General features: G+C 36.3%; 1 protein-coding gene across 8 annotated transcripts in view; it reads right to left on the bottom strand.

Annotated features, from left to right (window-relative positions):
- Positions 1-1,579: 1,579 nt before the first annotated feature.
- The window catches only part of SENP6 (SUMO specific peptidase 6), a 131,536-nt gene continuing 109,987 nt past the window's right edge, over positions 1,580-23,128 (bottom strand). For all 8 annotated transcript variants that reach the window (XM_027972290.3, XM_042253153.2, XM_027972291.3 and 5 more), the window contains 8 exons: positions 21,824-21,946; positions 20,400-20,492; positions 12,338-12,768; positions 7,073-7,176; positions 6,743-6,831; positions 5,500-5,568; positions 5,247-5,397; positions 1,580-2,096 (listed from right to left, as the gene is read on the bottom strand). In XM_027972290.3, the coding sequence (XP_027828091.1) occupies positions 1,887-2,096; positions 5,247-5,397; positions 5,500-5,568; positions 6,743-6,831; positions 7,073-7,176; positions 12,338-12,768; positions 20,400-20,492; positions 21,824-21,946 (1,270 nt within the window). In that variant the 3' untranslated portion in view covers positions 1,580-1,886. The remainder of the gene's footprint in view (positions 2,097-5,246; positions 5,398-5,499; positions 5,569-6,742; positions 6,832-7,072; positions 7,177-12,337; positions 12,769-20,399; positions 20,493-21,823; positions 21,947-23,128) is intronic.

Raw genomic sequence — 23,128 nt, 5'->3', positions numbered from 1 at the left:
CAGGGTGGGAGAAATATGATCAAACAGCTGGATACTCTGCCTCTAGAAAGTTGACAGACATATCTGTATTTCTCATGTCAAAACATGATGGACTGAACTGGCCCAAAGGACAGGTTGTTTCTTTATCTTTTTAAAAATTAAGAGTGTAAAATGTAGCCATTAGAAACTGAAACAAAACCAAGCATTTGAGAATAGTTCTTTCAGTACCTTAAATTCTAACACAGTATAGTGAAAAAAATACGCCAGTTTTGCGTACTGCCATCAGGTTTTTTAAAAAATTTCTTTCTTGGTCCATATTCAGTAAATAATAAACTTGTCTTTTCATATCTGAGCTAAAAGAGTTCTAGGGTATTCCTTAAAAAGTAATAATATAATCACAAATAAAAATGTTAAGATAGTTCAAAGTTAACAAGTTCATAATCAATACCAATAATGGTGATGTTCCTGAAACTTAACATTTTAATTTTTCCTTTAATGAGTGTGTATAAAGCAGATTTTTTCTTTTTTTTTTAGGTTGTTGTTAACAACACCCCAAATCCACCCCAAACACACCCAAGGACTTTGTTAAATTCAATAAAGTAGCCTAAAATGTGGGTTGCAATGCCAGAAATGGCCAGATTAAAAATAAAGTAACTGCTGATTAAAAATGGTCTTTCTTTTATTCTCAACTATGTTTGTTATATGTGCTTTTAAAATTATTTAACAAAAAAACGACTTTTCAAATATATAATTTCAAGTCTCAATTTGAAAGAATGTGTAACATTTCATTTGAAAATAATAGTTTCAGCAGATATATGCAAGATTCCTATATGAACTGTAAACGTGTCAACACCACCACATTTTAGTGTTTTCAAAGGGGAATTCAAGATAGACTATTATTTTCTGCAGTATGCAACTGATTAAAGATAGTACTTTTGCATGTAAAAATAATTTTCACTAAAAAACTCAGGTGCAAAAAGTCTGGTACTTTGTGTATCAAAATAACAAGAACAAAATGAGCAATGAAAAAATAGCAAAAGTCATTACAAAAAATAGTAAATTCCTATTTAAATTTCTGTGTTCACAGGTTAAAAATGTTTATTAATTAACTATATCACACAGATTGTAGATACTTTAATATAGGAAGGTAACATGGGATATTTGAAATTCAAGCTGTACTTACCAAAATAGTTTTAACCTGAGTTTTTGATATCTTCAGAAAGGTACTTCACAATAACATATGATATAGTTATTATGTAGTAGTATAATTCAAAGTTATTTTTCTTTGACTTGCCTCTCCTTAAATAATTGAGTAAAATTATAAATATTTATTATACTTTTGGGGCCAAGTTCTCCAAACACAAGGAAGTATCTGGGTTAAAAAAACCTGTTATTTTTTCCTGCTATACAAGCATATGAAGATGTCTTTCTTGTTCAAAATGCCTTCAATTTAATCTTATTTTTACATTTTATTTTAAAACAAATGCAAAAGTGAAAAGATCATCATAGATACTCGAATATTCCCATGAAAAATATCACACCCACTAAAGAATTTAATTTCACTAAAGAATATCAAATTAATCATTTCCTCCTATAAATATTTTCTTTTTATTTATTTATTTGTGTTTAGAAGTTGCAGTTTTAAGTACTATTAACAGAAAATACATAACAAAAGCTTCCTAAAGTGAAAAAAATAATTATAAATGCTGGAAAAATTGGCCTCATTAACATATTTACAGACTTTTACTTAATACATACTCCATTGGAAATTAATTATATGACATTTATACAATCATTAACATTTCCAAATCACTCTGAGTAGTGAGCATTTCAGTTCTTTACTGTCTATACCCAAAGTTTAAAGTCACTCAGTTTCTGAAGGCAATACCCACAAGCATCAGAAATGGTCAATCTGAGATGCTATTGATATATTGTTCTGCTCCTTCACCTAAAGACGTTTCTGTTGAGTAAGTGTCCTTATGCTTCTTTTTCTCTTTGCTCTGATCTTCCTGTAGCTTCAGAATTATGTTTCGGATTTCTTCTCTTTTTGTTCTCATTCTTGGGGGAGGAAACCAGTTTGCCAGATTCATAGGTAATTCAAAATTGAGAATTGGATTCTGAGAATAAAAATATTAAATGCACATCAGAAAATTATAATAAGTAATATTTTAGTTTCAATGACAAAAGCATTCCAGAGTAGAAATGAAAAAAAATCAGTAACATTCCAGGCATTTTGCTAGGCACTGGAGATGTAAGACAATTTCTACTTACAGATCAAGGGTGAGCAAACTACAGCCAGTGGATCAAATTCTGCCTATTGCCTGTTTTTGTAAATAAAGCCTTATTGGAACATCACCACAGTAACTCATCTACATGCTGTCTACGGATGCTTTTTCTTTCATGCACAACAGCAAAATGGAGAGCAGAGACTGTATGGCCACAGAACCTAAAATATTTATGACCTGGCCCCTTATGAAAAGGACTGCTGGCCCCAGTCTAGACAGATAACTCAACAATTAAAACAATGGATGTGACAGGTACTAAGACAGGAGAAGCAGAGAGTCCTATGAGAATACATACCTAAGGGCATAGCACAGTATCAAAAAGTGATGTTTATGCTGAGATCTAAAGAATGAGTAGGAATTAGTCAAATAAGGAATGATGGAAGCAACAGGGAAGAATACTCCAGGGAGGCAAATAGGTATCAATGTCTGGAGGCAAGAAAGAATATGAGAGCCTGAAATGACATTCAGGTAGATGGTACACAGAATGCTGGAGTGAGAAGGGTAGAAAGAAGGCTAGAAGCTAGAACAGGAGTTAGAGCATGCAGGTCATGTGAAGGATTCCAGTCTTTTAACTCAAGAGCAACAGGAAGCCATTATAAGATTTAAAGCAGGAAAGTAACATGATTAAGTTTGGGTTTTGAGCAAACAACTGTGAAAAAAACACAGCAAGAGGCCCAGCAAGCTACATGTAAAAGAATGAAATGAGAACACTTTCTAACATCATATCCAAAAATAAATTCAAAATGGTTTAAAGAACAAAATGTAAAAAAAAAAAAAAAAATGTAAGGGCAAAAACTATAAAACTCTTAAGAGGAAAACATAGGCACCGTGCTCTTTGACATAAATCAAAGCAAGATCCCCTTTGACCCACCTCCCAGAGTAATGGAAATAAAAACAAACAAATGGGACTCAAAAGCATTTGCAAAGCAAAGGAAATTATAAACAAAATGAAAAGACAGCCCTCAGAATGAGAGAAAACTGCAAACTGACAAAAGATTAACCTCCAAAATATACAAGCAACTCATGCATTTCAGTATCAGAAAAACAAACAACCTAATCAAAAACTGGGCAGAAGACCTACACAGACATTTCTCCAAAGAAGACAGATAGATGGCCAACACACACAGGAAAAGATGCTCGACGTCATTCACTATTCCGGAAATGCAGATTAAAACTAAAATGAGACATCACGTCACACCAGTCAGAATGGCCATCACCAAAACATCTACAAACAGTAAATGCTGGAGAGGATGTAGAGAAACGGGAGCCCTCGTGCACTGCTGGTGGGAATGTAAGCTGATACAACCACCATGGAGAACAGTATGGAGATTTCCTAAAAAAACGAGGAGTAAAACGACCACATGACCCAGTAATCCCACTACTGGGCATATTCCCTGAGAAAACCATAGTTCAAAAGGACACATGTACCCCAATGTTCACTGTAGCACTATTTACAACAGCCAGGACATGGAAGCAGCCTAGATGTCCATCGAGAGATGAATGGATAAACAAGTTGTGGTACATATACACAATGGAATGTTCGCCATAAAAAGCAGTAAATTTTAGTCAGTTGAACTGAGGTGGATGAACCTAGAGCTTATCATACAGAGTGAAGGAAGGCAGAAGAAGAAAAACAAATACCGTATATCCAATGCATGTATATGGGATCCGATGAATCTGTCTGCAGGGAAGACTAGAAATGCAGACGTAGAGAACAGACTTGGGGACACAGCAGGGGAAGGACAGGGTGAGATGAACGGAGCAAGTGGCACTGATGTATACACTACCGTGTACCAAACAGATGGCTAGTGGGAGGCTGCTGCACAACACAGGGAGCTGGACTGTCTAAAGCAATTATCCTCCAATTAAAAATGAATACATTAAGAAAAAATTTAAGACAGTATACTAAACGCATATATATGGAATTTAGAAAGATGGTAACGATGACCCTGTATGCAAGACAGCAAAAGAGACACAGATATATAACAGTTCTGTAACAGTCTTTCGGACTCTGTGGGACAAGGCGAGAGCGTAATTATTTGTGAGAATGGCATTGAAACATGTAAATTATCATATGTGAAATGAATCGCCAGTCCAGGTTCGATGCATGAGGCAGGGTGCTTGGGGCTGGTGCACTGGGTTGACCCAGAGGGATGGGATGGGGAGGAAGGTGGGAGGGAGGTTCAGGATGGGGGACACATGTACACCCATGGCGGATTCATGTCAATGTATGGCAAAACGACTACCATACTGTAATTAGCCTCCAATTAAAAGAAATAAATTTTTTAAAAAAAGGAGGCTTAGTCAGAGGTTGGTACAGCACTGTGGAATAGTGATGCTAGTGAACTGAACTGAGAAAGTGGTCGCAGGGTTAAAGAACTCAGCATGTGTGACACTGAGTGATGGAATTCACAGAACTTATGGCACAATGGCTGGTGGGTAAAGAAGAAGTCAAGATAAACTGTAAGAATACCCAAGACAGGTATGCACGGTAAAGTCAAACGAAGAGTGTTACGAGGAAGGAATGCTCGGCAGTGTCAATGGTGCCGGGAGGTCAGCAACAATTCCTGTGTAAGGGGGAGGGTCAAGCCAGATTACACAGATTTGAGAAGCAAGTAGGATTTGTGGAAATGAAGACAATGAATATAAATATGTGTCCAGAAATACATTTGTGAAGGGGAGAAAAGAAGGTAAAAAGATAGGGTCTGAATCATGGCAGAGATTTCTTGACGGCCAAAAGAGCCAGTGGAGAGGAAGAGCTGGTCAGTGATAGAAGTGACTGGATTCGGATTACATGGAGTTCAGTCTTGTTTAAACCTTAAATATTCTCTGATTTATGAGTTTTTGTTCCCTGGAATAATTTCTGAAACAGCAGTTTTCAGTCTCTCCAAAATATTTGATTATTCTGTCTTTTACACTAACGTAAGATCAAAAATACCATTTCACTATTTATTAAGTCAGATCCAACCAACTGAAACTCACCTCGAAAAAGCTCTCTACATACTGCAATACATATACGCCACAGTCACTGAAGTTGTTTTGCTGTGGTACTTTTGGATTAGAGCCTTTCATAACATCTTTGGAAAAACTTCTTTTGCTTCCTTTTTTAACTTCCCATTCCACCTCTAAATACCTGCAATGATACGTATATAGTAAGAACACATACATACATATAAATATACATACTTCCTCATCCTCACCAGAATACAAAATACAGGTAGAGTTTTGAACTTACTCTCTTAGAATTTTGACAACATTTGACCGAGAAGGGCCTCTAAGTGAGTCCATCAGTAAGATACAAGGTCTGAAATAAAATGACCAAATATTAATATTTTATTAATGTTTAAAAGGCACAGAAAGATGTACATTAACAATAAAATGGAGGAGGGGATAAACCTTTTAGGCAAAAACACCCTAATAATACTTAACTACCCATGATTATATTAAATACTGAATTATAGAGTAATAATTTGGCCATACCTAAGTTATGAATACATTTCACCAAAGTTCCATAGCTAGTTCCTAAAAATACTTCAAAATTTAGTACAAAATCAAAACAATTCTGAAAATTTGAACATTCCTTGTTCAGAAGAAAGATAATCCCATTTAAAAAAATCTACTGATATTTTAAATAACTAAACAGGTAATCTTCACATAAAAGAATTAGCTTAGAATCCACTGTTTGGGGCAAGATTCCACTTTAGAACACTTACTATAAAAAAACACTTTACTTTCAAAATTTTGTTCTTAAACCTAAGTATGTGAGCAAGTTTAATGTAGTACAGAAAGTCCTGAAATGATTAAAGACCTAGGTTCTTCCTGGCTAACATTTTATGGGATTTGGAGAAAATATTTTAACTGCTCTAGGTCTCTATGTTTTCCTTTATACTGACGTTTGCTTTTCAAATGCTGTTACTAGAATTTCAGATGAGATTTCCTACAAAAAGTCAAGAAGAGATTAAGTCTAGAAATAGGTACTTTATCCCTGAAGTCAGGAGACCCTGGAGAGATCTCAGAACATGTACTTCTGAGAACCAAAACAGACTCACTCTCAATGTGAGGTTCCCTGGAACACGCCTCTTAGGACTGTCCTGAGTCACTCCACAGCCTTCACACAGTGGCTATGGAGCTAGTGTAAACTCCAATCCCCATGTTACCGACCTGAATCTGAATGAAAATTCTTTGTCCTTTCCTGCTTCAAATCACTACATATCCAAAAGGAATAGAGGCTTTCTATGTATGCACTTGCACAGAGATGGAAAGTGGGCAACTGGAGAACTGAAATGATTTCCATTCTCCCCAACTCAATCTTGACATTAGTAGGCATGACCCAGGTTTTCCTCACTGATTCTGAAATCCTTTGTGATTTTTGCTTAAGTACTTGTTTCAATTAAAACAGTATGGTTAATATTTTATTCTAAGAGAGTATGTGAATAAAAGTCACCAGGTGGTTTACAAGATGTACAGTCAACGCTTACTGTTTACAGAGAGTAGGCTTTAAATGCCACTGTCCTATTTCTGAACTGCAGTTGTCGTCAGCAAGGAGTCCATCATCACTGCTATCATCCTATAAAAGACAGCCTACAGTTAGTACTGCAACTATAAAATCTAAGTAACTAATAATGAAATAGCACTACTGAGGATAAAAACCCTTGTGGTAAATATGTAAAAAATATATCTCTAAATAGATGACCAGACTTTAGAAAATGTTCTATGTCACTCAATCCCGAGGGAACTGCAAAGGAGTCCAAAGAAAAACTTTTAATGATATAAAATACTGGAACTCCTTGCTAAGCATTAAGTTTCACCTGGTTATCCTGATCTTCTGAGAAGTCAATGAGTTCATCTTCAAGCATTTTACTACCTTCAGCTGATTCATCACTGTAGTTTAGTCTTATTTTGCTTAAACCATCTGTATCAATAAGAAATATTACACAATTCTTAAAAAGAATATGCACATAACTTAATAGCATATGATCTTAAAATTAATGCTAGCAATTATATAGTAATTACAAATATAAAATTTGTCTTAGCATGTAATATCACAAATACAAAATAAGTTACTTTTAAAAAAACCTGGATTTTCATACTGTTTACAGAGCTGTTTCTACTACTCAGACTCTAAAATTCATTAAACATTAAAAAACTAGGTATCAATTGTATTATTAAAATTTATATATATTTAAATACATGTCTATAAATAAAGGTTTTGTGCTAGGTATGCTAGATATCTTTAATAATAGAAGCTACAATGGTTTGAAAATAATTGTTCAATAACAGGAATACTCAGCAAATATAGAACCTAAAATGAAATACTGTGTACATGTGAGAAATTAAAATTGTGAAAATACAGAAAATTGTACAAATTAAAAAACATGATTAAAACATAGTAAGATGGGCTTGCTTTTGCACAAAAAATTTTTTAAAAATACAAAAATGAAAATAATGATAATATTAGTAGTTATGGGTAAGCTCTTCAACTTGGCGCACTTTTCCTTCATGTTTGGTTATATTCATAAGATTTTCAATAAAATAAAACAACACAAGCCAATGTAGATGCTGGTAGTATGAAAATAAATGACTCACAGAAATATCTGAAATGAATTATTTTAAAAGTCTCTTTTAAGAATCCAAATCCTTAAAAATCAATGATTAAGGTTAAAGAAAGAGAAGACTTACAAGAAATAATGAAAACTGAGTCAGGAACTTTGATGCCAAATATACAAATATTGTTTACTATAGAGCATACCATTTCCAAGTTTTTTAAAAGCATGACTTCAAGGTATTTTAGATAGGATTTAACTTATTTTAGTACAAATTATTAAAAGAGCATTAAGAATGCTAACATTATTAAGCAAGACAAGATGGGAAGATAGCAGGATAAAAGTGCTCCTGAAAAGATATATTTAACATATATTAAGTTTAAATGTTGTGATAAAAAATACTATTTAAAATAATAAAGCCCTATGATTAATCCTTTTATTATGCAAAGAATAACCTTTACAATTTATCTTTTTAAAAATTTGTATTTTAATGTTTTGAAGCTAAAATACCTATATTTAAGTAAAATCTGTCTAAATCCTTAGGTAATTCAGAATTAGTAATTACAATCAAGTTGTTTTAGAATCAAAATATTCCTAACTATACCTTTTACCCAGAAATTGTGTCATATAAACATGAATTTATACAAATGAAAACACATGTGCACTGTAAAAAAGAGAGAAAAGTAAATAGTATAGTCAATTTCTTCAATTATTTCGTTCAGTAAACAAATGCTCTAGTATAAATTGAGTGGCAGTAACTCAATCAGCTATTCTCACAACCAGTCCCAGTTCCTGAGGTTCTCACATAGTGAGATCATCTGAAGATGCCAAACCAAGTGTGATTCTAGAATTTAAACATATTTTTCATGTATTGATACCATACATCACAAGACAACTATTTCAAATGGTGCCCAACTGAAAAAGCAGCAAATCAAAGTAATAATAACACACATTATTACTTTCCTACAGTTGATCTTAAAAACCTAATCCCTGTGTCAAGATACAATTCTATTTATTTGCTGTAGCATGTCAACCTACATTGAAGTCACTGGTGACTATATGTGTTCAGTGGTTAAATTATGTTTAAACTACCTAAAATGCTTCATTTAAGCCCTGTCAACTATCAAACCAAACAGAAATAGATCAATTAGATACAAATGATAATCACAAAAAATTTTTACAAGCTCTTCTTAAATTTTGATGTCATAATTTTATATAGCATAGACTGCTTAAACCATCCTCTCTGAGGCTATTCAATGTTCTTTTGGGTGAGTGAGACCTCGAAAACATCTGATGAAAAATGAGACTTCATTCCTTAAAAAAAATACAAACCCATTCTAGAGAACTGTGGGACATTATCATCACTGAATTAAGATAAACATTAAAAAAGGATAGAAAAACACCAGTGTATCACACATAATAATGTTAAATTAATTACCTTCAAGGATAATTGATATAGTTACATACTAAAAACAAAAAAACAAAAAAACAAACAAACAAAAAAAAGCGAAAAACCAAAGCACAAACTATAATTTTTCAAAGAAGAATAAACAGATACTGAAAGGGCAAACTAAAGGATTCACTGGGACATATACTCAAATTTAACCAGTTACTTCTCAAGTAGAACACTAACTTGTAGGAAAGGGCCACTAGGAATTTCTGGGGTTGGTGTAGATGAAGGAAGCCCTAAGGCTTTGTCTCATTGCTCTAAGTCATGCATTTTAATTCATTTTTTAACTTGAATTCATATAAAACTATATGAAATTATTGATCAAAAAGGAACTTAAAAAATGTTCTCTAGAGATACAATCACATGCCATACAACTCACCCCCTTAAAGTGTACAATTCAGTGGGTTTTGTATACTTACACATACTGTGTGCAACCATCACCAGAGTCAATTTTAAAACATTTTCAAAATGTTTCAAATTTCAAAACAAACAAGCAAAAACAAAACCTCTAAACTCTTTACTATCACTCCCTTTTCCCCATATTCCTCTCCAATCCCCAAGCACCCTTAAGCAACCATGTTTGGGAGATTTAATACAAATAGAATCACATTAATATGTGGTCTTCTGTGACTACTTCAACTTAACATGTTCTCAGTTTCAATCATGTTGTAACATGTATCACTACTTCATTTCTTTTTATGTCCTCATAATATTCCATTAAATAGATATATCATGTTTTCATTATCCAACTATCAGTTGATGAACATCTGGGTTGTTTCTACCTTTTGGCTGTTGTGAATAATGCTGCTATAATTGTTCATACCCAAGTTTTTGTGTGGACATATGTTTTTATTTCTCTCGGGTATTTATCTAGGAGTGGAACTGCTGGATCATATTATAACTTTGCGTCTAACATCTTAAGAAACTGTCAAACTGTTTTCCAAAGCAAGCTGTAGCATTTTACCTTCCTACATTAATAATATATGAAGTTTTCAGTTTCCCCACATTCTCATCAACACCTGTTGGCATCTGACTTTCTAATTCTAGCCATGCTCTATAAAAAGGCTTGCTGCTGCTGCTGCTAAGTCGCTTCAGTCGTGTCCGACTCTGTGCGACCCCACAGATGGCAGCCCACCAGGCTCCGCCGTCCCTGGGATTCTCCAGGCAAGAACACTGGAGCAGGTTGCCATTTCCTTCTCCAATACATGAAAGTGAAAAGTGAAAGTGAAGTCGCTCAGTAAGTGTCCGACTCTTGGTGACCCCATGGACTACAGCCTACAAGGCTCCTCCGTCCATGGGATTTTCCAGGCAAGAGTACTGGAGTGGGTTGCCATTGCCTTCTCCGATAAAAAGGCTTAAGCAGCCATTAATCCACTCTATAGGCTTGTGGTTTTGATTTATAGTTCCTTCATGACTAATGATATCCAGCATCTTCTCATGTACTAATTGGCAGGACTTTGTTCAAAGGCACACAAACTGTGCACACTGCCTTGAAGGCTTAATCTTCAGAGTGCCCATCTAAGCAATGCTTTCAGTGTAGCAAAATGGTAATTAATGTAGCTATTCAATGCCTTTTATTACTTTTTTCTTCTATTCAAGTATTAAAATACTAAAACTGAAAAAAAATTACAGTGACTTGGTGACTACCTATTTTGCCTTTCTACATTCCATTTCTTCCCTGATGAAATATATTAGAAAGTGAGCAATAAAAATAAGTACTGTTAACCCTTGAACAGCACAGGTTTGAACTGCACTGGTCCACTTACACAAGGATTTTTTTTCCACCCAAGAAAGAGGTTAGCACAGTACTGGACAATCCGAGGCTGGCTGAATCCAGGGATGTGAATCTGTGGGTGTAGAACTGTGGTATGACATAAATGGCTGATGATAAAGTCAGAGGTGGATTTTGACTGTCAGAGGGTCAGCACCCCTAAATCCCATGCTGTTCAAGGGTCAACTGCATTTATCTGCTTGGTTTTGCTGCACTTTTTTGCTTTATCTGCTAAATTCCCCCCTTTTGCCTCTTCTCTTATACCCGCTAAAAGGCACAAAGACCAATATCCATAGGCCTAATATCAGCTTTATGCAGCTGAGCATGTCAAACAAAAAATATTTCTGAAAGAATGTAGCAACAGCTTTCTGATTTACTAAAATAACAGGCTGGTAGAAGTACCCGAAGTATGCTCAGCATTCACAACTTTTGATAGGTTCTTTCTGAGGTCACATAATTTCTTCTATGTCTTATACTGAGTTTTTTCCTCCAAAGAGAGTGTATTAAATCTATTCATAGTTTATTAAGTTTGCTATCTTATATATATAGCATACTATAGTTCATGAAGTGGACTATTTTACTTTGAGGTTGAAGTGGAAATTCTGCAGTTGACTTGATAAAAAATTTAAGTATTTGAAGAGATACCTTAGATTTCTAGAATAAGTGCTAGTAATATGGACCTGATTCAAGGAAAGAAACAATTTATTAGAACTGAAGGGAAATGAAAAAGCAGAGGTTGGACCAGTGCCCTTCTTTCCACGGAAAACCATGAAAGAGAGTGAGGAACAGGAACTAACCTTTAATTTGAATGTCAACAACTATTTGGAGGAAAAAGCTTTAATTTTTTGCCTCTTGATCTCAATTTGCCCATCTGTAAATTGAGAAGATCAAACTAGTTTGCCTTATAGATCTAAGATTGTGCAACTACTGTTTATGCTGAATAAGTAAATTTCCTATGAAATAAAAACAAGCCCAAGTTCCTACAAATGGAAAATGCAGACCTTGTACTTTAATTTTAAAACTGCACTCTTTGTAAGGATGAGGGAAGGAGACTCATTATCAAGGGGGCACAAGAGAATTGTTTTGAGTAATGGCAAGTTCTAAATCTCAATTGCTGTAATGATTACAGGACTATATATATTTACCAAAGCTCACTGAGCTCATATATTTATGAGTGAATGTTACTGTAAGTAAATTATACAATAAACCTGACTTTAAGAAAAAGTGCACCCTGAAATTTTACTCCTATTTCTAAAAAATCCAACTTATTCTGAATTTTTTGATTTTTTTGAAACATTTAGTAACATACCTGTATGGTGCATAGAACTTAAATATTCATTCTGTAGGCCATTCTCACTTTCAGTCCTATCAGCAAGTTTCTGGCATGCGGGTTCTCCTTTATTCGAGTCTTCATTTTCACTTGCAGTATGATTGATTTTTTTCAGACTACATCTCACACTGCTTATGTTTCTCCGGCAACGAGGGTCACTTTCTTCCTGTTCATTATTTGACTCAATTACAGCTACGCAATGCTTTCTGTGTAACATCTTCTTAATTACAGGCTTGGCAGCAGAGTTTTGTGAACAACTGTCCATTTCACTGGCTGAAGGAGAAGAAACACAACTGTCCTCTACAGGTGAACTTTTTTGCGTGACTGTATTTTCATGGTAATGAGGATTAGGTTCATACTTTGGTTTTTCCAAACCAGGGAAACAAACAACGGCCAAAAACCAGTGTGCACTGTAAAAAACAAATGAAACTACTGAATATATTACTAGAAAAGTTTATTATATTTGGCAATAAATATTAAAATATTTTTTCTAAAGCTTCTATAAACAAATTTATTAAGAATGCCCAATTTTTTCAATTCTTAAATTAATCTCCTTGTTTGAAGACTCACTGATTCATTAACAGAGCATAATGTCTATTCAAAAATAACATAATTTTTGTCAGAATTACCTAGCCTGCATTCACTTTTGCAAACAATCCTTTGAACATTTTCTTGCTTTTGGAATGAAAAATTCATCGTTTTCCAGGCAATTTAACAAAATGTAAATTACATCACTGCAATTCATCATTCCCATTTACCTTTCCTTTGTTTTATTTATGCCAAGGGTAAAAAACCAGCAACATTAAAATATCTTCAGCAGTCTAACTAATCAGACTTTATAAGTTTGAACATTTTCTAAATATTGTACATAATAGTTTTTTAAAACTTTTCATCCGTGTTTTTCTTATTAATAAGGTGAGTGAGTGAGTGCTCAGTTGTGTCTGACTCTACGACCGCATGAACTATACAGTCCATGGAATTCTCCAGGCCAGAATGCCTGAGTGGGTAGCCTTTCCCTTCTTCAGGGGATCTTTCCAACCCAGGGATCGAATCTAGGTCTCCAGGGAAGCCCAAGAATACTGGAGTGGGTAGCCTATCCCTTCTCCAGTGGATCTTCCAGACCCAGGAATCGAACCGGAGTCTCCTGTACTGCAGGCAGATTCTTTGCCAACCAATCTATCAGGGAAGCTTGGTTAATATTAACTAGGTATTATTAAGTATTAATATTAGGTATTAATAAGTACTAATAACACTTATTAGGCTATATTAATAACGTAAAGATTTCTTAATACTGAAAATATTATTCTTGTCTCATACTCTACTGAAATAAAATACACTAAATTGAAATAATGTATCTAGTCTAATTATCAGTACAGAAGTATCAATATGATTCCAGCTAGAGCTGAATTCAGGTATCATCATAGTTCATGACAGCAGGATATAAGCTATGAGTAAGAAGCTATACAGCTAAAAGTGGCTAATATTCATTAATCTAATTAATTTTATTCAGGGTTTACTATTTGCTAGGCACCATGTTATGTGAAAGGGTCTTCCCTGGTGGCTCAGACAGTAAACAATCTGCCTGTAATGCATGAAACCCAGGTTTGATCCCTGGGTTGGGAAGATTCCCTGGAGAAGGGAATGGCAACCCATTCCAATAAACAGGCTAAAGATGTCGGATAATTTATTAGCTGAGCACAATATCTGTCATAGAGTATGGAGTTCAGTAGATATTTGCTGTATGAAAAATGAATGTTGACCCAGACAAAAGTTATTGCATATTCTATTTCTGTAAAATATTAAATTTCCCCAAGGTAATACTAAGAAGCACTGCATGTCTCTTCACTAGACACAGTAAGTAGAAAAGTTCACAGAGGCTGCCTTCATCCTCAGTATTGAAGATCCAGATGGAGAAATGCTTCTCTCCTCTTAATTATCAACCCTCAGGACCCTATGGACTTAGGTCAGGCCAGGCTGGGAGAAGAGTGCACACCACCTTCCTCACTTCATCAGCTCAAAGACACAGCTGACACTAAGCCACATCTCAACTTCAGAAAGGCTATAAAGTGAAAATATGTGCTTTAAAAATTGATTAAACATGGTATAACACAGTGATTCTCAACCTACAGCTGAAACCGAAGTCTGTCACAGTTATAAACATTTTTCAGCTACGACAATATGGATGAGCCAGTTTTTCTGTTGCCTTATCTAATAATTTGGGGGAAAAAAATCTTCCTTCACCTAGCTGTAAAGAGAAAGCTGAACCGGATACATTTGACCTCACTTTCAACCTCTAAGAGCCAGAGTTTTGCTTTTATGATCCCTTTTAATGGCAGATATCTTGACCTTAAGCCATTAGTGGGAGACATGGCTAAAACAGGCAATTTCACTTAGTTTAATCTGATGTTTGGATTAGATCCAAACATCAAATTTGTGTTCCTTGTCAATTACAACAATTTTTAACAAATAGCTTATCAACTTTTAGCTTCACCACCACCAGGAAAATTAAAATAAATGCCGAATACAGGGCAGCCTATCTGATTAGTTTTATCTCTTTATAAAAACGCCCTCATGATCTGGAAGTTATTCTTCCATCTACAAACAGCACAGTTCTCCTGCAGAACACAACTAATTCACTCGCTACCTTTCACCAAGACAACCAAGATGACACAAAGCACTAAACACAGCGTCCGTCCACATCAGATTCCATGACTAAGGATGTGCCTCTACTACTAAATTACATATGCCTCAAATTATATTTTTAAATTTTTATAATTAATTTCTGACAAATGGTTTCCCATGTATATCCCTCCCTTTTACCAAGTGGGCAGCTCATGTGCTACTTGATATGACAAATTAATGTCAAGAAATCTAATTTTGAGGTGAAGAAAGAAATTATAAAGATTAGTTTTAAACTTAGCTTTAAATTTTATTGATACTATGATACTATGTTTGACTCAAATCATTTTGAAGAGGTTGGGCTTTATAGTCGTAACCAATGTTTTAACCTAGTCTACCTATCTTTGGCTGGGCTAGAGATCATAATAGGTGTTATAATTAAGGCATGATTTTAAATAAAAAGAATCTGACTATACTACAGGGTAAATGTTTTTTATAGTGAGAAAAAGAGCACATTCAGAAGCTAGCTTGGCACAGATAGGCTTATTAGACATTAAAAATCTTACAGAACACCAACCTCAGACAAAGTTACTCTGCAACCATGATAAAAATGAGACAAAGCAAGGTCATTTCATAATGTCTTAGCAGACACAAATATAAGGTCAAAGTGCAACCCTTCAAAATACCAAATATCTTTTTGCTAAATGAGTGAATGTATGCCGCTGGAGCAGCTGTGAGGAGATAACCCATGTCCAAGGGCAAAGGAGAAGCCTCAGCAAGATGGTAGGTGAAATCGCCTTTAGAATCAAACTCCATACCTACCAAAAATGCTCAGAGGGCTCAAACATACCTTGTGTACGCCAGGACCCAGAGATGTGTTTCAGTGTCTCCTGCAGAGGAACGGATAAGCAGTGGCCTGTCGCAGGGGCAGGGGCTCTGGGTGCAGTAGACCTGGGTATTGCATAAGCCCTCCGTGGAGAAGGCCGCCATTAACCCCACCATAGAGCCACCAGAACTTATACAGGACAGGGTAAAGAGACTCTTGGAGGGCACGAACAGAACCTTGTGCATACCAGGACCCAGGAGAAGGGAGCAGTGACCCCACAAGAGACTGACTCAGACTTGCCCGTGAGTGTCCAGGAGCCTCTGGTGGAGGCGTGGGTTGGCGGTGGCCTGCTGCAGGGTCGGGGCACTGAGTGTAGCAGGGCCAGCATGGGACCTTCTGAAGGAGGTGGCCATTATCATCATTACCTTCACCAGAGTTTGGCCCCAGGTAAATAACCGGGAGGGAACACAGCCCCAGCCAGCAACAGAAAACAGGACTAAAAATTTACTGAGCATGGCCCCTCCCATCAGAACAAAACCCTGTTTCCCCCTCAATCAGTCTCTCCCATCAGGAAGCTTCCATAACCCTATTATCCTTCTCCATCAGAGGGAAGACAGACTGAAAACCACAATCACAGAAAACTAACCAATCTAATCACATGGACAACAGCCTTGTCTAACTCAATGAAACTATGAACCATTCCCAGTAGGGCCACCCAGGACAGATGGGTCATGGTGGAGAGTTTTGACAAAACATGGTCCACTAGAGAAGGGAATGGCAAACCACTTCAGTATTCTTGCCTTGAGAACCCCATGAACAGTATGAAAAGGCAAAAAGATAGGACACTGAAAGATGAACTCCCCAGGTCTGTAGGTGCCCAGTATGCTACTGGAGATAAATGGAGAAATAACTCCAGAAAGAATAAAGAGACACAGCTAAAACAAAAACAACACCCAGTAGTGGATGTGATTGGTGATGGAAGTGAACACTGAAGCTATAAGAGTAATGCTGCATGAGAACCTGCAGTGTTAGGTCCACGAATCAAGGAAAATTGGAAGTGGTCAAACAGGAGCTGGCAAGATGAACATTCACAATTTAGGAATCAACAAACAAATCAGATGGACTGGACTGGGTGAATTTAACTCAGATGACCATTATATCCACTATTGTGGGCAAGAATCCTCAGAAGAAATGGAGTAGCCATCATAGTCAACGAAAGAGTCTGAAATGCAGTACTTGGATACAATCTCAAAAACGACAGAATGATCTCTGTTCGTTACTAAGGCAAACCATTCAATATCACAGTAATCCAAGTCTATGCCCTGAACAGGAATGCTGAAGAAGCTGAAGTTGAACGGTTCTATGAAGACCTACAAGACCTTCTAGAACTAATACCGGAAAAAGATGTCCTTTTCATTATGGGGGACTGGAATGCAAAAGTAAGAAGTCAAGAGATACCCGGAGTAACAGGCAAATTTGGCCTTGGAGTACAGAATGAAGCAGGGCAGTCTAATAACAGTTTTGCCAAGAGGGTGATCTGGTCATGGCAAATACACTCATCCAACAACAAAAGAGAAGACTCTACACATGGATATCACCAGATGGTCAATACCGAAATCAGACTGATTATATTCTTTGCAGCCAAAGATGGAGAAGCTCTATATACAGTCAGCAGAAACAAGACCAGGAGCTGACTGTGACTCAGATCATGAACTCCTTATTGCCAAATTCAGACTTAAATTGAAGAAAGTAGGGAAAACCACTAGACCATTCAGGTATGACCTAAATCAAATCTCTTACGATTATACTCTGGAAGTGACTAACAGATTCAATGTATTAGATCTGATAGACAGTGCGTGAAAAACTATGCATGGAAGTTCGTGACACTGTACAGGTGACAAGGATCAAGACATCCCCACGAAAAAGAAATGGAAAAAGGCAAAATGGCTGTCTGAGGAGGCCTTACAGATAGCTGTGAAAAAAAGAGAAGCAAAAGGCAAAGGAGAAAAGGAAAGATATACCCATTTGAATGCAGAGTTCCAAAGAATAGCAAGAAGAGATAAGAAAGCCATCCTCAGTGATCAATGCCAAAAAAAAAAGAGCAAAACAATAGAATAGGAAAGACTAGAGATCTCTTCAAGAAAATTAGAGAAACCAAGGGAACATTTCATGCAAAGATGGGCTCAATACAGGACAGAAATTGTATGGACCTAACAGAAGCAGACGATATTAAGAAAAGATGGCAAGAATAAACAGAAGAACTGTACAAAAAAGATATTCACAACCCAGATAATCACAATGGTGTGATCACTCACCTAGAGCCAGACATCCTGGAAGGCAAAGTCAAGTGGGCCTTAGGAAGCATCATAATGAACAAAGCTAGTGGAGGTGATGGAATTCCAGTTGAGCTATTACAAGTCCTAAAAGATGATGCTGTGAAAGTGCTGCACTCAACATCCCAGCAAATTTGGAAAACTCAGCAGTGGCCACAGGACTGGAAAAGGTCAGTTTTCATTCCAATCCCAAAGAAAGGCAATGCCAAAGAATGCTCAAACTACCACACAATTGCACTCATCTCACATGCTAGTAAAGAAATGCTCAAAATTCTCCAAGCTAGGTTTCAATGGTACGTGAATCGTGAACTTCCAGATGTTCAAGCTGGTCTTAGAAAAGGCAGAGGAACAAGAGATCAAATTGCCAACATCTGATGGATCATTGAGAAAGCAAGGGAGTTCCAGAAAAACATCTACTTCTGCTTTATTGACTATACCAAAGCCTTTGACTGTGTGGATCACAACAAACTGTGGAAAATTATCAGACCACCTGACCTGCCTCTTGAAAAATCTGTATGCAGATCAGGAAGCAACAGTTAGAACTGGACATAACAGACTGGTTCCAAATAGGGAAACGAATACGTCAAGGCTGTATATTGTCAGCTTGCTTATTTTAACTTATATGCAGAGTACATCATGATAAATGCTGGGCTGGAGGAAGCTTAAGCTGGAATCAAGATTGCCGGGAGAAATATCAATAACCTCAGATATGCAGATGACACCACCCTTATGGCAGAAAGTGAAGAGGAAATAAAAAGCCTCTTGATGAAAGTGAAAGAGAGTGAAAAAGTTGGCTTAAAACTCAACACTCAGAAAACTAAGATCATGGCATCTGGTCCCATCATTTCATGGCAAGTAGATGGGGAAACAATGAAAACAGTGACAGACTTTATTTTGGGGGGCTCCAAAATCACTGCATATGGTGACTGCAGCCATGAAATAAAAAGACGCTTACTCCTTGGAAGAAAAGTTATGACCAACCTAGACAGCAATTAAAAAGCAGAGACATTACTTTACCAACAAAGGTCTGTCTAGTCAAAGCTATGGTTTTTCCAGTAGTCATGTAAGGATGTGAGAGTTGTACTATAAAGAAGGCTGAGCACCAAAGAACTGATGCTTTTGAACTGTGGTGTTGGAGAAGACTCTTGGGAGTTCTTGGACTGCAAGGAGATCCAACCAGTCCATCCTAAAGGAAATCAGTCCTGAATATGCATTGGAAGGACTGATGCTGAAGCTGAAACTCCAGTACTTTGGCCACCTGATGCAAAGAGCTGACTCACTGGGAAAGACCCTGATGTTGGGAAGATTGAAGGTGGGAGGACAATGGGACGACAGAGGATGAGATGGTTGGTTGGCATCACTGACTCAATGGACATGAGGTTGAGTAAACTCTGGGAGCTGGTGATCAACAGGAGGCCTGGTGTCTTTCAGTGCATGGGGTTGCAAAGAGTCGGACACGACTGGGCGACTGAACTGACTGACTGACTGAGTTCTTTATCCAAACAAACCACTGCTTCCTTAGACCTTCCCTCAAGCCACCATAACAAAGACCAAATTCTGTTAATGCTTCTTTCAAACACATTTTTATTTAGAGGAATCATGGTTGGCCATGGTACACGTTCTCACTTAATGCAAGTACTAAACCCATGCTGCCCAATTACAAGAGTATTCCTGGAGGTCTTTGGCTGGAGGGCAGGACAGTTGGAAAATGAAATACAGAAACTCTCAAGTTCAAATTGTATAATAATACTAACGTGCGTCTATGCCCCTCTAGTCACTGGGTGACAGTGACATAAAATGTCTACCACCTCTGTTACTTAGGAGATACCTCCAGGTAGCAAACATGGCTCTCAGTGAGCAAATGACGTGAATCCAGCCACCTTCTCTTCATTTTGGTTGAGTCAAAGTGTGTTTTATAAACTAAAAATCCAAATTCTTCTGTGTGACCTAATCACCATTCTGTACAAGGTAGTGTTTTCTATAGGATGTCTCCTAGACCACAAGTACCATTTTTAAAAGATGACATTATTCTACACTGATGAATAAAATGAAATTAGGAAGATTTCTTACTGAGTACTTGTAAAATTCCATATCTTACATGATTCACCGAAAAAGTATATTAATTTCCATAAAATAAGGAGTATAAGTATCAACATATACAACAAGTTTCAGAAAGAAGTTTAAAACTGGATGAATTATTCACCTCATAAACATATTTGCTAAAAATTGCCATCACATTTACATAAAGGAAACTGTTACTCACGCTTCATTAAGGGGTACAAAAATAAAATCCTTCTCAAAAATATCTACATGCCGGGTCCATGTTTTTACTCTTCCATGTCGCTTCTGCTGTATTCTGTAAGACAAGAGGAAAGCTATCAAGCTTCTGAAATGTTTCCAGTGTTGTCAGCCTATATGCAGCAGTTCATTCATTATAGCTATTAAGATCTCAACAGATCAAACAGCTGTATAAGAGGATTTAACAAGATGTGAAAAGGAAGCAAAATATCTGAGATGGAGCTGGGAAGATGTGAAACTGGCCATCACTGAATCTGGGAGAAAGAGATTCTTTAATTCCTACTATTACTTACTAGGGTGCTTATTGTTGCAGAACTAGTTTCAGCAAAAATATTGAGTGTGTATCAGACTGTGACTTATAAGTACTAAGGTGAGGAGAGCAGGAAAAGTGAGCACTATTTTACAGTAGGTAAAACAGGACAGATTATCAGCACTGTTCAAAACCAACCACTACCATCAACTCCAGGCTTCCCTGATCGCTGTGCTGGTAAAGAATCTGCCTGCAATGCAGGAGACCCTGGTTCAATTCCTGGGTTGGGAAGTTCCCCTGGAGAAGGGATAGGCTACCCATTCCAGGATTCTTGGGCTTCCCTGGTGGCTCAGCTGGTAAAGAATTCACCTGCAATGCAGGAGACCTGGGTTTGATCCCTGGATTGGGAAGATCCCCTGGAGAAGGGAAAGACTATCCACTCCAGTATTCTGGCCTGGAGAATTCCATGGACTGCATAGTCCATGGGTTGCAAAGAGTAGGACACTACTGAGTGACTTTCACTTTCTTTCTTTCACCATAAACTCTAAGATACAAAATTAGGTATCACTGAAACAGTAGAAAATTTATTTATATCGTACACAATAGCCATCGATTCAAGACACTTAACAGCACTGGTAACAACAATGGACTCTGTGTGTCTTGTAACCAATTACCAGCAAGTATTAGAGCTGGATGCACTCACTATATGGAAAGACATTATAAATAACTCAGGGCTCACATGTAGAATACTGTTTCCTTGTCTGAGAATTATTATCCAAAGAACTTATTAATATTATAGATTCACAGGTTCCACTGTTAGATACTACAGATGGAACATGTAGGGTAGGTAAAACAGAGCGATTGGTATTTAGTAATTTTCAAGACTTAATAAGATTCAAGTAATTTTCCTTTTTTAAACTTTCAGATATATTTGGAAAATATTGATCGACATATTAGACCTAAAATCTTTACGAATCCAAGGTATTCTTTGGGTTTTAAATATTATAAGCTATATAAATTTTGCTAATTGAGAACAGAAGGAAAAAAAGTTGCCTTAATATAAACAAGTGATTTTTTTCCTACATTAAACTTAAGTGACTTACTACATCTATAAAGTATTTTCAAAAAGCTTGACTTACGATAGATTAGTTGTTTCATGAAGATTTCTCCTCTCCCTTTGATTAAGGCGTTTATAGAAAAAAGAACTGAATATATGAATTCGGTCAGCTTCTTCTTTCTTCAGTTTTTCAAGCACCAAATACCTGTTTTGTAAGAAGCAATTCCAAACAGAGTCAACTTAAGTTTGTGTACTAAAAACAGAGCGATCAAATACCTATTCACCACCAATCTCCATGCCTTTAAACTGAAAGACTTTATAAACAAAATTTCATATTCTAGACAATGATTACTATCAGATTATTTGTAAGTAATAAAACATGATATTTGAGAGTAAAACTAGAACTTCAAAAATCTAATCTTTTTAAACAAGGGCCCATTTATGAACATTCACATAAACTTTATCAAAGCCAACCAACAGAAATGCTGGAAATGCTCATCAGTCGATGAATGGAAAATGGTGTACGGATACAATGGAAAATTACACAGCAATAAAGGGAGACGAAGTTGGTGCATGTAGTTTCATAAAAAGAACCTTGAAAATGTTATGCTAAGTGAAAGAAGCTAGCCATAGAAAAGCACATATTGTATGATTCCATGTATATGAAATGTTCAGAATATGCAAATCCACAGACATAGTGAGGAGACTGGTGGTTGCCAGAGCTGCGAGTAAGGTTCGAGGGAAATGGGTAGTCACTCCTAATGGGTACTGAATTCTGTGAGGGATGAAAATGTTCTAGTATTAATTATGGTGGTGGCTTCAAAACTGAACACACTAAAAACCACTGGAATTATACAGTTGAAATGCATGATCTGTATGGTATATGCACTATATCTTAATAAAGCTATCTTTGTATTATTTTGTTTTAAACACTTAATAAACCATGATGACCTAGCCATAGACTACTTTTTATAAAAACAGAAATGAAACAGAAAGAACCTGTACAGTGGTGAGGTTGTAACAATGACTCATCTTTAAAGTGATCTTATATCAGTTCTAATTTTTCCTTGCTTTAGTTGTTTTTTTCCTGAAGGTAGGTCTATATTAAATAGACATGGTCCTTTAAATTACAAAGATAAATTATAATACATTAAATTTAATGGTGTATGTCCTAAACTCCCTCAAAGGAGGTATGCAAAGTCAAGCTTATGGCTACATTTATCTTATTAAAATGAGGCTCATATGAAAACCTTGCGAAATCTTGCACAGAAACAGGAAGTACCCACAGGGCACACCTTTGAGACCTGTCACTTTAGTCATAATATTCAATAATTATAAAGCTCAAAAAGGACACAAGTTACAGATTTCTTGCTTTAGGGCAACTCAG

Source organism: Ovis aries, chromosome 8 (assembly GCF_016772045.2).
Source record: "Ovis aries strain OAR_USU_Benz2616 breed Rambouillet chromosome 8, ARS-UI_Ramb_v3.0, whole genome shotgun sequence".
Lineage (NCBI taxonomy): Eukaryota > Metazoa > Chordata > Mammalia > Artiodactyla > Bovidae > Ovis > Ovis aries.
The sequence above is the reverse complement of the archived record's forward strand: the minus strand, read 5'-3'. Positions and strand labels throughout refer to the sequence as shown.